The sequence below is a fragment of the Ailuropoda melanoleuca genome, chromosome 13, assembly GCF_002007445.2.
Source record: "Ailuropoda melanoleuca isolate Jingjing chromosome 13, ASM200744v2, whole genome shotgun sequence".
In the NCBI taxonomy this organism is placed as follows: domain Eukaryota; kingdom Metazoa; phylum Chordata; class Mammalia; order Carnivora; family Ursidae; genus Ailuropoda; species Ailuropoda melanoleuca.
Genome location: NC_048230.1, coordinates 60,195,417 through 60,214,138, shown reverse-complemented (window position 1 = coordinate 60,214,138; position 18,722 = coordinate 60,195,417). Strand labels below are relative to the sequence as shown.

The following is an 18,722-nucleotide window of genomic DNA, read 5'->3' as shown; positions in this document are numbered from 1 at the left end:
CCTGTTGGAGAGCTGTTTCCCCTTGCTATGTCTTATGTTGTGTATTTGTGCTTTCTGACTTTTATTGATTAAATTAACTAGCCATTTGTTTATTTTTATGCATCTTTTTCTGAAGACAGCATTTTATTTATTAGTTCAACTCTACTTTGGGGGTTCCTAACTTGTTATTTTCTGCTTTTATCTTTATTAATATTTTTTATTTGTTTTGCTTTGATTTACTTTCGTGTTTCTTTTGCGCTTTTTGAGCTGTGTATTTAACTTATTTTCACCCTTTCAATTTTTTTTTTTTTTTTTGCTATTCATATTTAAAACTACAGATTTTCCTCTGATTACTGCTTAACTTACATCATTTAGAGTCTCATAAGTAACATTTCATTATCAGGAATTTTTTAGAAATTCTGCGATTCTAGTTTTTATTTCCTCTTTGGCCTAATAGTTGTTTTACAGAGAGTTTCTAAAATTCTGGGAAGAAAGACACTTAAAAAGGTTAGTATTAATCTCTCACCACGTTGCATGGCTATTAGAGACTATCCTTTGTATTGCTTCTACTTTGTGAGAACGTATGGGGGGTTTCTTCGTGACCCTGTATGACACGAACTTATTAATGCTCCACTGCTTGAGAAACAGCATAGTTTCTGTTACCAGGACCCAGAATTCAACATACATCCCTAAGAGTACTATATTAATTATGTTGTTTATTCTTCCACATCTTCACTGTCTTGATGGGAGGCGTTTTACAAGCTGTTGGAGAGTCACAGACTTAGCTAGAGATGTTTTTCTTTAAGGGAAAGAAAAATGAAATAATAAGGTAATTCATCTCAGGAAAAAAAACAAAAATTGTGTGAAGAGTGAAATGTGGGCTGCCTGGGTGGCTCCGTCAGATTAAGCATCTGCCTTTGGCTCAGGCCATGATCCCAGCTTCTCCTTCTCCATCTGCTCCTCCCCCCCCCCCCCACCCCCGCTCATACTCTCTCTCTCTCTCACTCTCTCTCTCGAATATAAAATCTTAAAAAAAAAAAAAAAGAATGAAATGTCATCATGGCATACAACTCGACTCAGCAGTAACAATACATTGAGTTATAATAGTGTTATCCTTGAATATGGATTTTACTGAAATTGTGATATATGTATTCTGGGGAGGGTATAGAGATCTATAGAAGAGTGAAAATCCATAACAGGAACTAAGGAGATAAGGTCTACATCTGAAGAAGTGAAAGTTGGGAGTATATACATACAATTATAACATATGAAAGTAAATATCACAAAAAATTGAAGAGTTGAAGGCATTTACTTAAGGGGGAGCAGAAAGGCAGGGAGGTAGAGGCTGGGGGCTGGCACACTCAGCAGGGAGCCCTAAATGTACTGCTGGTTGTTTTTTTTTTTTTTAAAGATTTATTTATTTATTTATTTGACAGAGATAGAGACAGCCAGCGAGAGAGGGAACACAAGCAGGGGGAGTGGGAGAGGAAGAAGNTGGCATTTACTTAAGGGGGAGCAGAAAGGCAGGGAGGTACAGGCTGGGGGCTGGCACACTCAGCAGGGAGCCCTAAATGTACTGCTGGTTGTTTTGTTTTGTTTTGTTTTTATGTAGGCTCCCCATCCAGTGTGGAGCCCAATGTGGGTCTTGAACTCACAACCCTGAGATCAAGACCTGAGCTGAGATCAAGAATTGGACTCTTAACTGACTGAACCACCCAGACGCCCCACAGACGTGTTTTTTTTTTTTTAAGAAAAAAATACTATTTGAATCTTCAATCTGTGTACATGTATGGCTAGGTTAATGAAAACAAATTAAAACAAATGAAAATAGACNATGTTTTTTTTTTTTTTAAGAAAAAAATACTATTTTAATCTTCAATCTGTGTACATGTATGGCTAGGTTAATGAAAACAAATTAAAACAAATGAAAATAGACAGTATAGTTCTAGTTTCGTAAAATAATGCACAGGACAAAAGCTGGGGTGAGTGTATTAGAATATTACTATCGAGTATCTGTTTGTAGTGAAACAGCAGGTTTTATTTTCTNGGTGTTTTTTTTTTTTTAAGAAAAAAATACTATTTGAATCTTCAATCTGTGTACATGTATGGCTAGGTTAATGAAAACAAATTAAAACAAATGAAAATAGACAGTATAGTTCTAGTTTCGTAAAATAATGCACAGGACAAAAGCTGGGGTGAGTGTATTAGAATATTACTATCGAGTATCTGTTTGTAGTGAAACAGCAGGTTTTATTTTCTCACTATACTTTCCCCCAGGTTACAGTCCTGCAGTGTTGCTGCTGGCACCCTTAACGGAGCGCCCACACCAGGGATTATACGGCTGGGGAGCTGGCTGTGCTCCCCAATCCGCCCACGTCCTCCCCCACCTCTTCCCTAGATGTTCATGGTTTCTGCTCCCCTCCCCACATTCCAGGGCCACTTCCCTGGGGATGGCTCTCAGTTCTCATTTCAGCAGAGAATCGTGGCAGTGCCCGGGGAGGGAATTCAGCATTGTCGAAACTTCTAAAATTCAAGCCAGGAAGAAGCTAGCTGGGGAATTCTTTCAGGGATGGGAATTAGGCTGTGAGAATGGGAGGAGATCATGGGGTCCCAGCTGCCTCCCTCCAATGATTGGTAAGAATTTTGTTTACTTATTTATTTTTAATTTAATTTAATTTAATGTGAATTTCAGCGTATTTAACATAGTGTATTGGGAAGAATTTTACCTATAAGACCCCCTGTTTTTTCCACTCCTTCCAAATCTTTCGGTGGCAATGGTCTCGGGTTTCCTTCCTGGAACCTCCATGTCCACTCAGATCTTGACCCGAAGGAAGAATTTTCTACCAGTCCTATCTCTAAGTGGGCATAAATGCCTTAAAAAAAATAGCCTTTTTAAATAGCATGATATAAAATGACAATACCTGAACAAGGTCAGGTGGCCCTGGGGACAGCCACAAGTCAGTGACATAGTGTTGATGGACTTGGGTGAGGAAGGGACTTTTATCCAAGGCAAAGAGGGCATGTGCTGGTCAGAGTAGAGCAGGGGGGGAATGCCCCAGAGCACCTGCAGTGCAGACCCAATGGCCTCAGGCCCAGAATGCGGCCCAGCAGCACCTGCTGGGGTGACATGGGCAGGACCCCTATGGTAGTAAAAATAACACCCAGTATTTAATGACAGCTTTCTGTGTCAGAACAACTCTACTGAGTGAGGAAGTTAAACCCCTCCTTTCAGACGAGAGGAGACTATGCCTCAGGAGGCAAAGTGATTTTTCCAGCATCACAAAGATGGTTAGTTGCAGAACTGGGATTTTCCAGAAGGTGGGCCAGCTTCACGGGTGTGGGAACATATACAGTCACCCTGGAGTCACGCTCTGCTGCCACCATCTTGAAATCCTTGAGGTTTTTGAACAAGGGCCTTGCATTTTCATGGTGCACTGGCCCCACAAATTTGTAGCTGCTCTGGGTCTCTGGGTTTTCCTTCTTCTCTCCAGACCAGACCTGGTGTATATGCCTGATGTCCAGAGGAGCTGCCCAAAGTCTGCTAGTTGATGATGGAAACTTGTTTTTTAAGTTTTTATCTAAATTCCAGTTAGTTACCATACAGTGTACTATTAGTTTCAGGTGCACGATATAGTGATTCAGTACTTCCATACAATGCTCGGTTCTCATCACAAGTGCGCTCCTTAATCCTCACCCTCTTTTTCACCCATCCCCCACCCACCTCCCCTCTGGTAACCATCAGTTTGTTCTCTATAGTTAAGAGTCTGTCTTGGGTTGCCTCTTTTTTTTTTTTTTAAAGTAAGCTCTACACCCAACATGGGGCTTGAATTCACGCCCCCGAGGTCAAGAGTGCGCGCTCCACTGACTGAGCCGGCCGGTGCTCTGATTATGGAATTCACCCGGAGGCATTGTGAATAGAAAATTGATTACTTCTTTATAAATATTTGAATTTCTTGACTCCCTCAGCCCCGCTGGTGTTCTGTAGTTTGTGGTTGCCTCTGGGAGGGGAAGACAAAAATGAATGTGGTCATGTCCAAGGAGACCTTTATTTTGCTTCTAGTGGTTTGTTATTTTTAAAATAAGTTTCTGATCTCAGAATTTCAAGTGAAACCCTTCTGCCCTCTTTGCTCTAAAATCACTTACAACATAGAGGACAAAAAAGAGATGTCCAGCCTGGAGGGTTTCTTTAAACTTCTAACAAACACTATTGTTAATACTTCTCACAGCACATGAAGAAGGAAAGGAATGGCAGATTACTCACAAAGGGGAGAAAATAAAAAAATAATGATTGAGATACACTGATGAAAAATAAACTGTATGCAGAATCACAGAAATGCTCAGGTGTCCATCAACAAATGATTGGATAAAGAAGATGTGAAATAGATATGATACAATGGAATATTACTCAGCCATCAAAAAGAATGAAACCTTGCAGGGTGCCTGGGTGGCTCAGGGGAACATGGTAAGGGGATGAAGGAAAGTAGCCAAGCAATGGTAGGATTTCAGGGGAAGTGCCAGCCTCAGCCTGATCCCACAGGGATCTCTGGAACATAAAACAGGGATTTTGTACACCCACCCTGGCCAGACATTAACTAAGAGCTGATGGGAGGGGACATCAACTCCCAGGTATTTCTGGTGCCCCGTGTGGATAAGGGAGCTTCAAAAGCCAAGTATATGCCTCTGAAGCAATCTCAGGTACTACCAAGGTGAGCCCTTAGCAGCAAAACCATCATCTGGGTCACGGCCATACAGAGACTTCTGATCAAAGGGATGGAAGGAACATGGGCACAGCACTGACCATATTAGATGCACTGACACGTTTGGTATGGGCCCTGGAAAAGAGGACACTTTGAATGGTCAGGAGGTTCCTTCCAGACTATAAGTGGCAGCTCTGCTCTGTCTAGTTAAGGACAAGGTTGGAAGATGTCCGGTGGTACAAAGCAACAGCAGAAAGTGCCTGTGCAGAGGTGAGTGTGTCAATGACAATCGTGCAGGGGGTGTCTTCACCTGATGAGACAGGAGTGAGGGAAGAAATGTATTTACCCCAAAAGTCAGGAGGAAGTCTAAGCTTAGATCCAAGTCCTTTGATTCAATGGGTCTCAATACCCTGGTAACCCAGACCCATAGGGAAGGGCTGCACGCCTCATTATCTCTGGCTCAGCCTCTGTGAGGCCTCCCTGCATTTAACCCCACTTGCCCCGTCTGTCAGGCAAGGATGCCCACAAGGTTACCTGGACAGTGCTCTCTCCCAGACCCCTCCCAAGGCCCTGGAAGGGAGGGGGCCATGGAAGGGCAAGAGTGGGCAGCTCTGGTACAGCACACGGGAGCATGGAGTTGGAATAAAAAATGCTTCTGATTGACTTACTTCTTGTAGCATAATACTCTAGTTCCATCCAGGTCATTGCATCATTGCAAATGGCAAGAGTTCATTCTTTTTGATGGCTGAGTAGTATTCTAATATATATATATATACATACACCATAACTAATTTATCCATTCGTCTGTCGATGGACGTCTGGGTTCTTTCCATAGTTTGGTTATTGTGGACATTGCTGCTAAAAACATCAGGGTGCAGGTGCCCCTTCAAATCACTATGTTTGTATCCTTTGGGTAAATACCTAGGAGTGCAATTGCTAGGTCATAGGGTAGCTCTATTTTTAGCTTTTTGAGGAACCTCCATACTGTTTTCCAGAGTGGCTGCACCAGCTTGCATTCCCACCGACAGTGTAAGAGGGTTCCCCTTTCTCTGCGTCCTCGCCAACACCTGTAATTTCCCGAGTGGTTAATTAGCCATTCTGACTGGTGTGAAGTGGTGTCTCATTGTGGTTTTGATTTGTATTTCCCTGATGCTAGAATGTATTATGCTAAGCGAAATTAGTTCATAAGAGAAATACCATATGATTTCACTCGTGTGGAATTTAAGAAACAGATGAACGGAGGGGNACTGGTGTGAAGTGGTGTCTCATTGTGGTTTTGATTTGTATTTCCCTGATGCTAGAATGTATTATGCTAAGCGAAATTAGTTCATAAGAGAAATACCATATGATTTCACTCGTGTGGAATTTAAGAAACAGATGAACGGAGGGGAAGGGAAGGAAAAAGAAAATAAGACGAAAACAGAGAGGGAGGCAAACCTTAAGAGACACTGAACTGTAGGAAACAAACTGAGGGTTGCTGTGGGGGGGGGAGATGGGGAAACTGGGTGACGGGTGCTAAGGAGAGCACGTGATGTAATGAGCACAGGGTATTATATGCAACTGATGAATCACTAAACTCTACCCTGAAACTAATAACACAGTATATGTTAGCTAACTTGAATTTAAATAAAAAAGCAATAAAAACCTGCTTCTGACTTACAGTATGACAATGAAGGATGACTGTATCTCTTCGGGCTCAGTTTTCTCGTCTGTATGGTAGACACAGTCACTTTGATCAGGACAACATCCTACACAGGGCTTGGTAATCCATAAAGCACTGAGGCAGTGAGGGCCCCTCCCAGACGGCTCCTCTGGGTCCTCGGGGATGTCCAGATTCAAGCCCATGAGGAGCGCCCCGTTGGGGAACTTGCAAAGATCAGCCAGCCAGTGTCCTGATTTTACAACCGGGAACACTGAGTCAGCAAGCAGCTAGGATTGCCACCGCATGCTCTTTCTTTCCTGCCTCAAGTAGCCTTCGAACTTGATGGCCAGAGGTCCCCCTCGAGGTGGAGGATCTGGGGGGAAGGCAGCTGCACCATGGGGGGGAAGCCCAGCCCTAACGTGCTGTCTGTAGCTGGATGACGGCCAGTGTGGTGAAACAGGATTCCCATGGTGGGGGGCCCAGGAGGCCATTCCCCTCATAAGCCCAGAATATCAGGCATTCCAAGCTGAAGCCTGGGTTCTACCACAGATACTTCTTTGTGCCCAGTCCTTAGTGTACCCCTGATACCCAGAAAAGGGCTGGGCACAGAAAATGGGTTTTGATTAGATGATGAATAAAAGCACATGATTCTCTCGGTACACGCCAGTGTCTGTGGTTCAGTCTGGCCCGAAGGCTGGGGGTCCCTGGGAGCAAAGAGACCTCCCTCCCACAGCATGAATCCTCATACCCTTGGGCATGTTTTCCCCCTAAGCTGTATACCTTGAATTCAAATTGCTTCTAGGTTTTTCCTTTTGGCAAGCCTAGATTGTTCTTACAGAAAACATCAATAACTCTGCCAACGAATGGGCCAATTTATCCTCCTTCCAGCGGTATCTGAGCCTCTGCTTGCCTGTAACATAATTAATATGTGGTCAGACTTCAAGTCTCTCTGGAGTTCTACAGCAGAACTAACCTACTTTCCTTGAAATTTGCAGTCCACTGGTCTTGAGGCGTGAAGGGCCAGACTTTCCCAAAAGATCAGGCCTGACTGTACTTGAAAACAGCCATGGCTGATGCCAGCAAGTCTGTTCAGGGTCACGGTGACACACGACATCAGGCCCGGGGGACCTGATTCTCCTGCACGTAGCCCCCTTCCTTTTTTCCCTGCCTTCCTCTTTAAAACCCTCTGGCTGCCCCTGGACTGGGAAGACAGCCTTTGAGACATTAGTCCACCATCTTCCCAGGTTGCCAGCTTCCTGTGTAAAGCAGCCTCTGCTCTCCCACCATCATTTGTCTCTCCAGTAGCAATTTTCAGGTGGCGAGCAGCCANGAAGCAAGACCCTGGGGCAATAATTTGAGAACAAGTAATTGATTTGGGAGTTGATCAAAGGAACACTATTCAGAGAATAGGTTTGTGAGACAGGACGGAAGGAACCTGAAAAGGGTGCAGTACTGAGAATATTGCTGCTATGGGCTNAGCAGCCAAACCGGAGTTCAGAACCGGTCCTCTGTCCAATAGCGTCGTGGCTGTTAGACACCACGGCTTCATTCTCTCACAGGGGAACCAGGTTGGAAAAGGCTGTTAAGGGCTTGAACTACCTCTATCCATGTTTCTATCTATTTCCATCTCAGATTGAAATTAAAAAAATATCCATTGCCTTAAAAAGTAATGATCAGATATGGCCAGACGTTCAAACGTTCATCAATTGCTGTATGAAAACTGATGTTCTCTTTCAATTTGCACACAGGATTATTTAAGGGGCCAAATATATATTCGAGCACTCAAATAATCATGATATAATTAATATCCATGCACGTAGTGCTGCATTAGCAAGCAATGGCGAAGTCTCAATGGCATGGCATTGTGCAAGTTTACTTCCACAGACTCATCGGATTTGAGTTGGATGAACAAGATGGTTGAGAGGGCATTCAAACCTTCTGTAAGTTTCAAAAGATCCATCTAGGAAGAGGCGCATAGGGAAAACCCCAGCAGGAAGGAATCATCTGTGAAGCTCTTTTCTACTGGGAGGAGATGTGACAGCTGCTGTGACCCATGCGATCACTGGTAGAGAGGGGTGTGGTCGATGTAACCCTCCCTTATTTTTACCCTGTTTCTCAATCACTATCTTTCAGCTCAATCCACCAGGTTTCTGTCCTGACGCCCACCACCAACTTGTTGGCACCAGCCCACCATCTCAAGTGGCCTACCTCCTGGTGGAGGGATCCTCCATTCCCCTTAGAGATTGCTGGCATATTTTAGAGAACCTTTTCCAATATAAGAAAGGAACACTACAAATCTGGACAAATGTGTGTCCCCAAGGACTACCATGAATTGGGAACACAGGATCGAAACTTGGCTAATGGCTCTTCTTGGCTTCCTTCATTAGTTCATTCAGTGAATTATTCATTGTTTCATTCATTCAACATGTACCGTGTCAGGTTCCTGAACTAAACAGAGAGGTATTGTCTTTGCTCTGACGACAGTTGCAGTCTACCTGTGCCAGTCATTGAGCTAGGTACTAGGATATATCTTTTTGTTGAGTTCTCCTGGAAGCAAGACCCTGGGGCAATAATTTGAGAACAAGTAATTGATTTGGGAGTTGATCAAAGGAACACTATTCAGAGAATAGGTTTGTGAGACAGGACGGAAGGAACCTGAAAAGGGTGCAGTACTGAGAATATTGCTGCTATGGGCTATCGGGGCTCAATACTGTTGGAAAATTCTGGAAAGTAGTATAGAATTTCCCATCCAGGGTGAAAAGATGGGGTATTTATCCTCCAGCTCCTATCTGTCACTGGTTGAGGGCTGCTCCCTGAGGCATTTGGCTCCCCTGACTTGGGCTGAGAGAAAATCCTCAGGCAGGGTAGCCCAAGTGCTTATGTGAAATGCCACTGGCAAATACTGGGATGGTGAGCACCCCGAGATTAAGGACAGGGCACAGCCAAGGTCAGCTATAAAACCTGATGGTAAACCACAGCCAAAACAGTTTGGGCTGGACTCAAGATTTACTATAACACTCCCTGTCTTAGTCTGCTCAGGCTGCTGTAAGAAAATAATCATAGCTCGGGTAGCTTAAGCAACAGAAATGTATTTCATGCAATTCTGGAGCCTGGGAAGTCCAAGATCATGGCACTGGCAGATTTGGTGTCTGGTGAGAGCCCTCTTCCTGGTTTGCCAATGGACCCCTACTTACTGTGTCCTCACAGGGCAGAGAGAGAAAGAGAGAGAGATCATCTCTCTCATATCTCTTCTTATAACAGCACTAATCCCACTTATGAGGGCTTCACCCTCATGACCTAAACATCTCTCAAAGGCCCCACTTCCTAATACCACCACCATCGGGATTAGGGCTTCAACACATGGATTTTGAGGAAACACAAATGTTAAGCCCACACACTACAGTAATGAAGGCACGGCGGTATTGGCCAAAGGACAGACATGTAGATCAGCGGGGAGTGCAAAAAGAGAGTCAATTGACCTGTTGACAAAAATACAAAGAGAATTCGCTGGAGAAAAAAAAATAGTCTTTTCAGCAAATAATAACCAGAACAACTGAACATTCGCGATCATATGAACCTTGATCCGTACTTCACATCGTTTACAAAAACTCAAGATCAACTTCAAAATTCAATAACAAGAAAAGGAACAGCCCAATAAAAATGGGTAAAAGATCTGAACAGACACTTCACCAAAGAATATATACAGATGGCAAATAAGCACATGAAAATAATCCGTTCATCATTAGTCTTTAGGGAAATATAAGGTAAAAACTCAATGAAATACACTACGTATTTATTAGGATGGCCAAAAGCAAGCAAGCAAACAAAACCACACACACACGCACACGTGAGCGCACACGCGCACACACACACACACACACAACAACACCAAGTGCCGTCACTAATGCAAAGCGATGAGANCCACCAACTTGTTGGCACCAGCCCACCATCTCAAGTGGCCTACCTCCTGGTGGAGGGATCCTCCATTCCCCTTAGAGATTGCTGGCATATTTTAGAGAACCTTTTCCAATATAAGAAAGGAACACTACAAATCTGGACAAATGTGTGTCCCCAAGGACTACCATGAATTGGGAACACAGGATCGAAACTTGGCTAATGGCTCTTCTTGGCTTCCTTCATTAGTTCATTCAGTGAATTATTCATTGTTTCATTCATTCAACATGTACCGTGTCAGGTTCCTGAACTAAACAGAGAGGTATTGTCTTTGCTCTGACGACAGTTGCAGTCTAACTGTGCCAGTCATTGAGCTAGGTACTAGGATATATCTTTTTGTTGAGTTCTCCTGGAAGCAAGACCCTGGGGCAATAATTTGAGAACAAGTAATTGATTTGGGAGTTGATCAAAGGAACACTATTCAGAGAATAGGTTTGTGAGACAGGACGGAAGGAACCTGAAAAGGGTGCAGTACTGAGAATATTGCTGCTATGGGCTATCGGGGCTCAATACTGTTGGAAAATTCTGGAAAGTAGTATAGAATTTCCCATCCAGGGTGAAAAGATGGGGTATGTATCCTCCAGCTCCTATCTGTCACTGGTTGAGGGCTGCTCCCTGAGGCATTTGGCTCCCCTGACTTGGGCTGAGAGAAAATCCTCAGGCAGGGTAGCCCAAGTGCTTATGTGAAATGCCACTGGCAAATACTGGGATGGTGAGCACCCCGAGATTAAGGACAGGGCACAGCCAAGGTCAGCTATAAAACCTGATGGTAAACCACAGCCAAAACAGTTTGGGCTGGACTCAAGATTTACTATAACACTCCCTGTCTTAGTCTGCTCAGGCTGCTGTAAGAAAATAATCATAGCTCGGGTAGCTTAAGCAACAGAAATGTATTTCATGCAATTCTGGAGCCTGGGAAGTCCAAGATCATGGCACTGGCAGATTTGGTGTCTGGTGAGAGCCCTCTTCCTGGTTTGCCAATGGACCCCTACTTACTGTGTCCTCACAGGGCAGAGAGAGAAAGAGAGAGAGATCATCTCTCTCATATCTCTTCTTATAACAGCACTAATCCCACTTATGAGGGCTTCACCCTCATGACCTAAACATCTCTCAAAGGCCCCACTTCCTAATACCACCACCATCGGGATTAGGGCTTCAACACATGGATTTTGAGGAAACACAAATGTTAAGCCCACACACTACAGTAATGAAGGCACGGCGGTATTGGCCAAAGGACAGACATGTAGATCAGCGGGGAGTGCAAAAAGAGAGTCAATTGACCTGTTGACAAAAATACAAAGAGAATTCGCTGGAGAAAAAAAAATAGTCTTTTCAGCAAATAATAACCAGAACAACTGAACATTCGCGATCATATGAACCTTGATCCGTACTTCACATCGTTTACAAAAACTCAAGATCAACTTCAAAATTCAATAACAAGAAAAGGAACAGCCCAATAAAAATGGGTAAAAGATCTGAACAGACACTTCACCAAAGAATATATACAGATGGCAAATAAGCACATGAAAATAATCCGTTCATCATTAGTCTTTAGGGAAATATAAGGTAAAAACTCAATGAAATACACTACGTATTTATTAGGATGGCCAAAAGCAAGCAAGCAAACAAAACCACACACACACGCACACGTGAGCGCACACGCGCACACACACACACACACACAACAACNATGAAATACACTACGTATTTATTAGGATGGCCAAAAGCAAGCAAGCAAACAAAACCACACACACACGCACACATGAGCGCACGCGCGCACACACACACACAACAATACCAAGTGCCGTCACTAATGCAAAGCGATGAGAACTGGTGGGAATCCCCTGCTGGTGGAAATGCAAAATGGTATAGCCACTCTGGAAATCATTTGAGAGTTTATTAGAATTAACATATGTTACCACACTACCTAGCAATCCTACTTCTAGGTCCTACCCAAGAGAAATGTCAACCATATGCACACAAAAACCAGTACGTGAATACTTGTAACATTTTTATTCATTATCATCAAAAACTGGGAGCAACCCCCAAATCCTTCAACTGGGGGAAATGTAAACAAACAGGGCCATCTCTACAGAGGCCCCTTTTAGGCAAACAGGCTTGAACAATGGAATCCAGCCAGACCCATCGGGCAACCCACCTCAGAATATCCACAGGCCCTGACTAACCAATGGGCTACTTACAACCAGGCACAGTTAACCAAAACAGGGAAGATTCCACACACGGCCAGACCTCCTCATCTCCCCCTCCTTTAAAAGCAGTCCCCACCCACTACCCCGTGGCAGACAGCCTCTCCTCTGCTGTCCTGCCCACTGGTGTATTCAATAAACTTCTATCTCTTTCATTCCGCCATGGGTGAATTCTTGCACTGCCCGCACCATTGACTTTCACCTGATTGTTGCCCCACATTTGGGGGCTCCCATCAGATAGAGAGACACCCCATTTACACACATCTCCATCCAATGTGATATTGCTTAGCTATAGAAAGGAGCAAACTCCTGGGAATATAGACATTCTGCTAAGTGTAAGAAGGCAGATTCAACAGGTTATGGCCTGTTCGATTCCACTCATATGACACCTTCAAAAAGGCAAAACTATAGGGACAGAAAACACATCAACTGTTGCCAGGAGCTAAAGGTGGAACACGGGATCAACTTTGAAGGGTGCACTAGAATTTCAAAAGGGGCATGGAACTGTTCTCTCTCTTGGTTGGGGGGTGGTTATTGGGCTGCACGCCTTTGTGATGACTCAGAACCGGACACTAAATTGGGTGACTTTTACAGACAACATACACACAGTCTTTCCTATTTCGGACCTTATCTTCTCATGGAGAAGCATCTTCATAAACGGGCACTTACAGTCCTCAGTGATAATCATTAAGAGAGTGCTAAGTGCAGGGCAAGTTGGGGAGCAGAGGACGGGCTCCCAACTCAGAGAGTCTTATGTCCAAAGGGACCCTATTGAAAAAAGAATAATTCTTAGTGCTTTACCTGATGGTTGTACATCTTCATGGTAAGCTAAGGGAGGTAATAGGCTTTCATTTAAAATATCTTTTTTTATTTTTATCAAAGTTATACCTGGGGATAGACTCAAGAATCACATAATCTCACAAAAGTTGTTGTGACAGACAGCGGTTGCTTACCACCCCCCAGAGGAAACCACTTTTGTCTAGATAAGACGTTGTCACTTATCTCCCTGTCTCTAACCAATAGTCACATTATGTTACACGGGACTTTGCAGTTTTTAGATATAATCTACTGACTTCCCATGAGTGAAGGTGAGATTTTTGTCCACTGCTTTGCTCTAGACACCTCTAGTATACAGACTCACCCTTCCACCCCCCCATTAGTTATGAGGCTTTTTAAAAAATTTATTTATTCATTTTAGAGAGAGAGTGTGAGTGGGAGGAGGGGCAGAGGGAGAGGGAGAAGCAGACTCCCCACAGAGCATGGAGCCCGATGCGGGGCTCAATCCCAGGTCATGGTCGGAGTGGAAATTAAGAGTCAGACACTCAGCCGACTGAGCCACCCAGGCGCCCCATTTTTTTAAAAGCCGTCTTTATTTATTTTAGAGAGAGAGAGAGAGAGTTATGTGACAATATGACAAGATCAGCACTGTTGTTCACATCACTATGACTATGTGGACCCTCGTCACAGCTGAACTAGGTAATAAACCAAACTACTTTTCCTTTCTGGCACTACTTTTTATTTTCTTTGACATGAAAAATGGTCAGGTTTTGTGTTTGCTTGGTTTTCTACGTACATATCATTTTTCAACCACAAACTCTTCTCTGGTGGCCAAAATCTCCTCCCTGTGTTCATATGAGCCAAATGTGCTATTAATTTCACCTTCCAGAAGATGAATTTCCTGGAGCCCCGTGACCTTTTCCAGTCTGGACTGGCTGCCCTATGTTTCTGGCACTCAGATGTCACTCTGGGACCTTCTGTCCCCCGCCATCGGGGAGCTCCCTTCTTTTCTCCCCTACATTCTGGCTTCTCTATCCCCTGAATTTTTTTTCTTGGTTACACCTTAATGGCTTCCTTTTGATATTTAGAAATGTTCCACATGAACTCCTTGCCATGTAGCCACCACTCGGTTAATGAGAACCTTCATTATAATTATGAAAGCACAGTGGGGGTAACTTGGGGTGTGGGAAAACTTTTTGAGCACGTCAAATGACATTCTTTGCTTACCTGGCCGTCCGGCTGACTGCTGGGAAGAGTCCTATTGGTTCATTGCAGGGAAAGGGGCTCCAATGTGGCTTCCCATCCACTTCACCTCTACCCGACGATCAGAGGCAGCGTGTTCACTCTGTTCAATGTGCTTCCACCCCCTTTATCTCTGATCCTGCTCAGTGACTCGGGCAGGTAGGACTAGCCCCACCTCACAGCTGGGAGGCCAGAGGCCTGAAGCAGTTTGGATTGCTGTCCCCTCTTCACCAGTCATGCCACATGGGCGCTTTGAGAACCCCCCGTGGGATTGGCAGAGTGCCTGGAACTGCGGGTATTATGTGGACACAAGTCTGCAGTGAGCAGGCGAAGGTGTCACCTGAGGTCTGGGAAAGGGAGTGACCCTGGGTAATTGGCAGCAAGTCCAGGAGTGTGGGAAGGTCAAGGCACGGAGAGAGGCACCTTTGTAATGTCCTCCTGTTCTGCCCTGTATGCTCCCCTCCGGGCTCCTCCCCCGCCGCATGGCAAAGGCCCAAGGTGGGTGCTTCCAGAATGGTCTCCTGACCAGCCCATGGACACCTCCCCCTTCAAGTTCCACGTGTCCCTTCCTAGGCCTCAGGCTCCTGCCATCAATACCCTGGGTGGCAGAGTTACTGTCCTTCCCTGAATTTACAGCCTAGGAACGGTGGGAGGGCCCTGGGCTCTTCTGGAGGGAACACACCCTCCCGGGGAGGTATAAAGGGAAAGGCAGCCACTGGCCATCACCACCCCACCTGCCGTCACTATGAAACCCGACAGCCTCATCCTCTTCACGGTGCTCCTTGCCCTCCAAATCCTCACGTCCTGGACGGTGGAAGGTGCTAGCAAAGGTGAGTTGGAGTCTCTCAGGCCATATCCAGTGCCAGGGTCCATGATGACTCAGCATGGCAGTAGTCTCTTCCTAGTCCAGGGGCTGACCTTGAAGTCACCTTTCCAGTGGTCTGGCTCATGGCCCCTAATTTCAAACATCTCTCTGAGGACTTCAGCTAAGAGCTTCTAAGCGTCCGGAAACCCACCTTTCGCCACATGGACCCGGTGACCCCATCCCCTGTATTGCTTATCGTTCTCTCTCGACAGCTCCTTCTCTACTGTTTGGTCTTTTGCTCTGTCACATTATTCAGATCTCTGCTTAATTTTCCAAAATGTTCTCTTTTTCTCTTACTTTCCTTTTTAACAGTCACTCTGTCTCAATGTACTAGTCATTTGATCTGCAATCTTTCCTTCAGGCCCTGATGAGTTGCCTCTCCTACTATCACGGTCCCTCTCCGCCTCCCTCCCAGTCAACCGCGGGCCAGGAGCTCCTGACCTTGTGCTCTACCCAGCCGAGTGCCGGAGCTGGTTTATACGGACTCACAACAGCGGAAAGTTACACTTTCAAGACTTTTACGAGCCAGTAGGCATAGTGTCGGTAGCTTGAAATCAGCCATAGTGGCGGTATTTACACCATGGAAATTGGCAAACGCCAAAAGGCTTCTCTTAAAACACCTACCAGCACGCCACCATCTGTACCTTCTTTCCCGTTCCATTGACTCCCTCTTGGCTGAGTGGCTGGCTGAGCCCAGCACCGCCCCACACCCGCCTTCAAACTGGAACCCTAACAGCTCCCGCTCTTCCTTTGGGGTCGGCTGCCTGAGTTAGGTTTTCTCTCCCCTCCTGGGAAGCTGGTTCCTTGTCTGGAATTGTAGTCATCACTCAGAATCAGCTCCCTCTTCCTCCTTTGTTCTTACCCTTAGAAAAAGCCAAGCATGGAGCTTGCCCCTTCACGCCTCGTGTGTTGTGCCTTGTGTTTGAACCCCCTCAATGCCAGAGCGACTGGCAGTGTCCAAAGGAGCAGAAGTGCTGTCGTGAATATTGTGGCATCAAATGCGTGGATCCTGTAGACCCATCAAAGCCAGGTGGGGGGACACAGCCCGGGAAGAGGGGACCAGGGAGATTGCAGCTTGAGGACACACATCTTGGAGAAGTGGCGGGGACTCCCCGGAACTGGCTGGGGGGTGGAGCAGAGCCACAGCTGCCTGACTGCTGTTCTGGGTCAGTCAGTCCAACAGCTGGTGAGCCAGTCAATGAGTTAGCCGCTCATTCAGCTAATGAGTCACTGTCTGTCAGACACTTACAACACTGGTTGGGGTCCCCTGGTGGAACTGGGGCTCCTTCAGGACACGCGCTGGGCTCAGTTTGGATCCTGAGGTAGAAAGGAAGTGATCGGCACACATGGGTTAGAGATGAGGTAGGAGCTGGGGTGATGTCTAGGAGGGCAAGCCTCTAAGTTGTGGCCCCATTCTCACCAGTCAAGGTCAACCCTGGGAAGTGTCCAGCGGACACTGGCGAGTGCAAGAAGCCCAACCCCCCAGACCTCTGCCTGAATGACGGCCACTGCCGGAACGGTCTCAAGTGCTGCAAGGGGGTGTGTGGGAACTCATGTTTTGAGCCAGTGGAAGGTGAGATCTGGTACCCATGCACACCCCCAGTGTCCTGCCACGGCCTCAAGCTCCTGGTGCCCTGCCCTGTGAAGGAGGGTGCACCACTCCCCACCCCAAGTAGACCCACTGCCCCTCAACACCACTCACCCCCAGTTTTCTAAACAAGCAGTCCCCAGGGTCACCTGTGACTGCTAGTGCTGGGTCCTGGGAGGAAAGGCTTCTTGGAATGAGCCAGAAGAAAGAAGCCATGATACAAGAGGCCAGAATTTTATCTTTTCATAGCACCTCTGCCTCTGACCCCCTGTGTGTCTACAAGCAACTGGCTGTGTCTTCCTTAGCCTCAGTGTCCCCAGCTGTACAATGGACACAAGTATATCCACTGAGATACTGCATGTAAAAGTGCCTTTTAAACCTCGAAGCGCTGTGTGCGTGGAGAGAGTGTTGCCGTGGTGATGGCCTTGATTGGCTAGGTTATCTGGAACCACAGGAAACGCCCAGTGTAATGCCCAGATGGAGAGACCATTCCAGGATGATCTAGCCCAATGCCCGGATTTTGACAGAATGAAGATGGGAACAGTCCATGAGCAACCTGGATTTGTTCTTGATTCTCAGATCGAAGGCCAGAGCTCTTTTGACTAATCCGGCTCCATGCTCTCTCTCTTCTTATCCCACGGGATGTAGGGCTCACTGACAGGGGGACCCTCTGGCTGGGAGGAATGTAAGGGTCTCTGGGATTGTTCCTGTGCTGAGGCTCTGTTTTATTTTCTTTCCACAGATATATTCTTGCCAGTTCAACAAGATTATGAGGACTTCCCGGTACGCGTGGTCTGACGATTCTTTTGTTCCCCAAGCCTGAGAAAAATGAAAGTGTCTTGATGAAGGTGTGGCTCTGTGACCAACACCTCCGGGGTCTAAGTGTGGGCCTGTTTTATCTGTGTATGCTCAGCATCCAACGCGAGGCTTGGCGCACAAGAGGAAATGACTGTTGGTTAGTGAATAAATAAATACTCAAGGTTTTCTCTGCATTTCCATCTTCCTTGACTCATTGCATCTGGTCTAGAATATGAGGGGTGAGGTGAAGGATGACATGTCTGCATGTGTGGGTTTCTCCCCTAAGCTAGGAAGTGGAAAAACAGAGCATTTCAGAGCCAAGGAGATATGGTTTTAAATCCCGCACCTGTAGATTAATGGCTCTGTAATTTGGGACAAATTTGTGGGACTTTGTCCCACTGAGCCTCACTTTTGTTACCTGTAACATGGGGAGGAGAATAGCAGTGCGAATTCCATAAAGTTGAGGATGAGAGGTATAACGTGTGAAATGAGGAGCTCGACTGTCACCTAATGACAGGAAGAGGTGAAAAGCTGCTCGCCAATGGCGAGGTTTCCCGGCACCTCACCCTCACTCCCAACCTAGCTGCAGGGTGGCACAGCCGGGCGTAAAGCCATCAGGCAGAGAATGAGGGGATCCTCATCTGGAAAAACTGAACTGATCTGGAGGAAAGATCCTGCAGCAAGAGACAGATGGTGGAAAGGTAACTAACCTTAGTGAGCGCCACTACCCGCGGTGTCTGCCTTTCCCTGGGCACACGGCGAGGCTGAGCTGCTCACCTCCGTTTTCGACTGAGTGTAGCTACTTGTAGGCTCTGGTCAGTGAAATGGGAGCGGGAGTGCTGTGTTCCGATTCTGGACCTGGCCCATAAAACTCTCTCGGCACCTGCTGGCTGCATGGAGAGGACGTCAAGGACCTAGAGGAAGGAGCCCAGCCTTCTGAATTTCTGTGTGGGTCCCAGCCTGTCCTCTGCAC

General features: G+C 46.0%; 1 protein-coding gene across 2 annotated transcripts; it reads left to right on the top strand.

The window, feature by feature from the left end:
* Positions 1-2,468: 2,468 nt before the first annotated feature.
* On the top strand, positions 2,469-17,925 carry LOC109489327 (antileukoproteinase). Of its 2 annotated transcripts, XM_019797648.2 has the most exons (5): positions 2,469-2,613; positions 13,862-13,955; positions 16,232-16,393; positions 16,787-16,936; positions 17,694-17,925. In XM_019797648.2, the coding sequence occupies exons 2-5, from the start codon at positions 13,922-13,924 to the stop codon at positions 17,747-17,749; spliced, it is 402 nt and encodes a 133-aa protein (XP_019653207.1). In that variant the 5' UTR covers positions 2,469-2,613; positions 13,862-13,921; the 3' UTR covers positions 17,750-17,925. The 2 variants fall into 2 exon arrangements, with proteins under 2 accessions (XP_019653207.1, XP_019653208.1); XM_019797649.2 differs by lacking the exon at positions 13,862-13,955.
* The last annotated feature ends 797 nt before the right edge of the window (positions 17,926-18,722 follow it).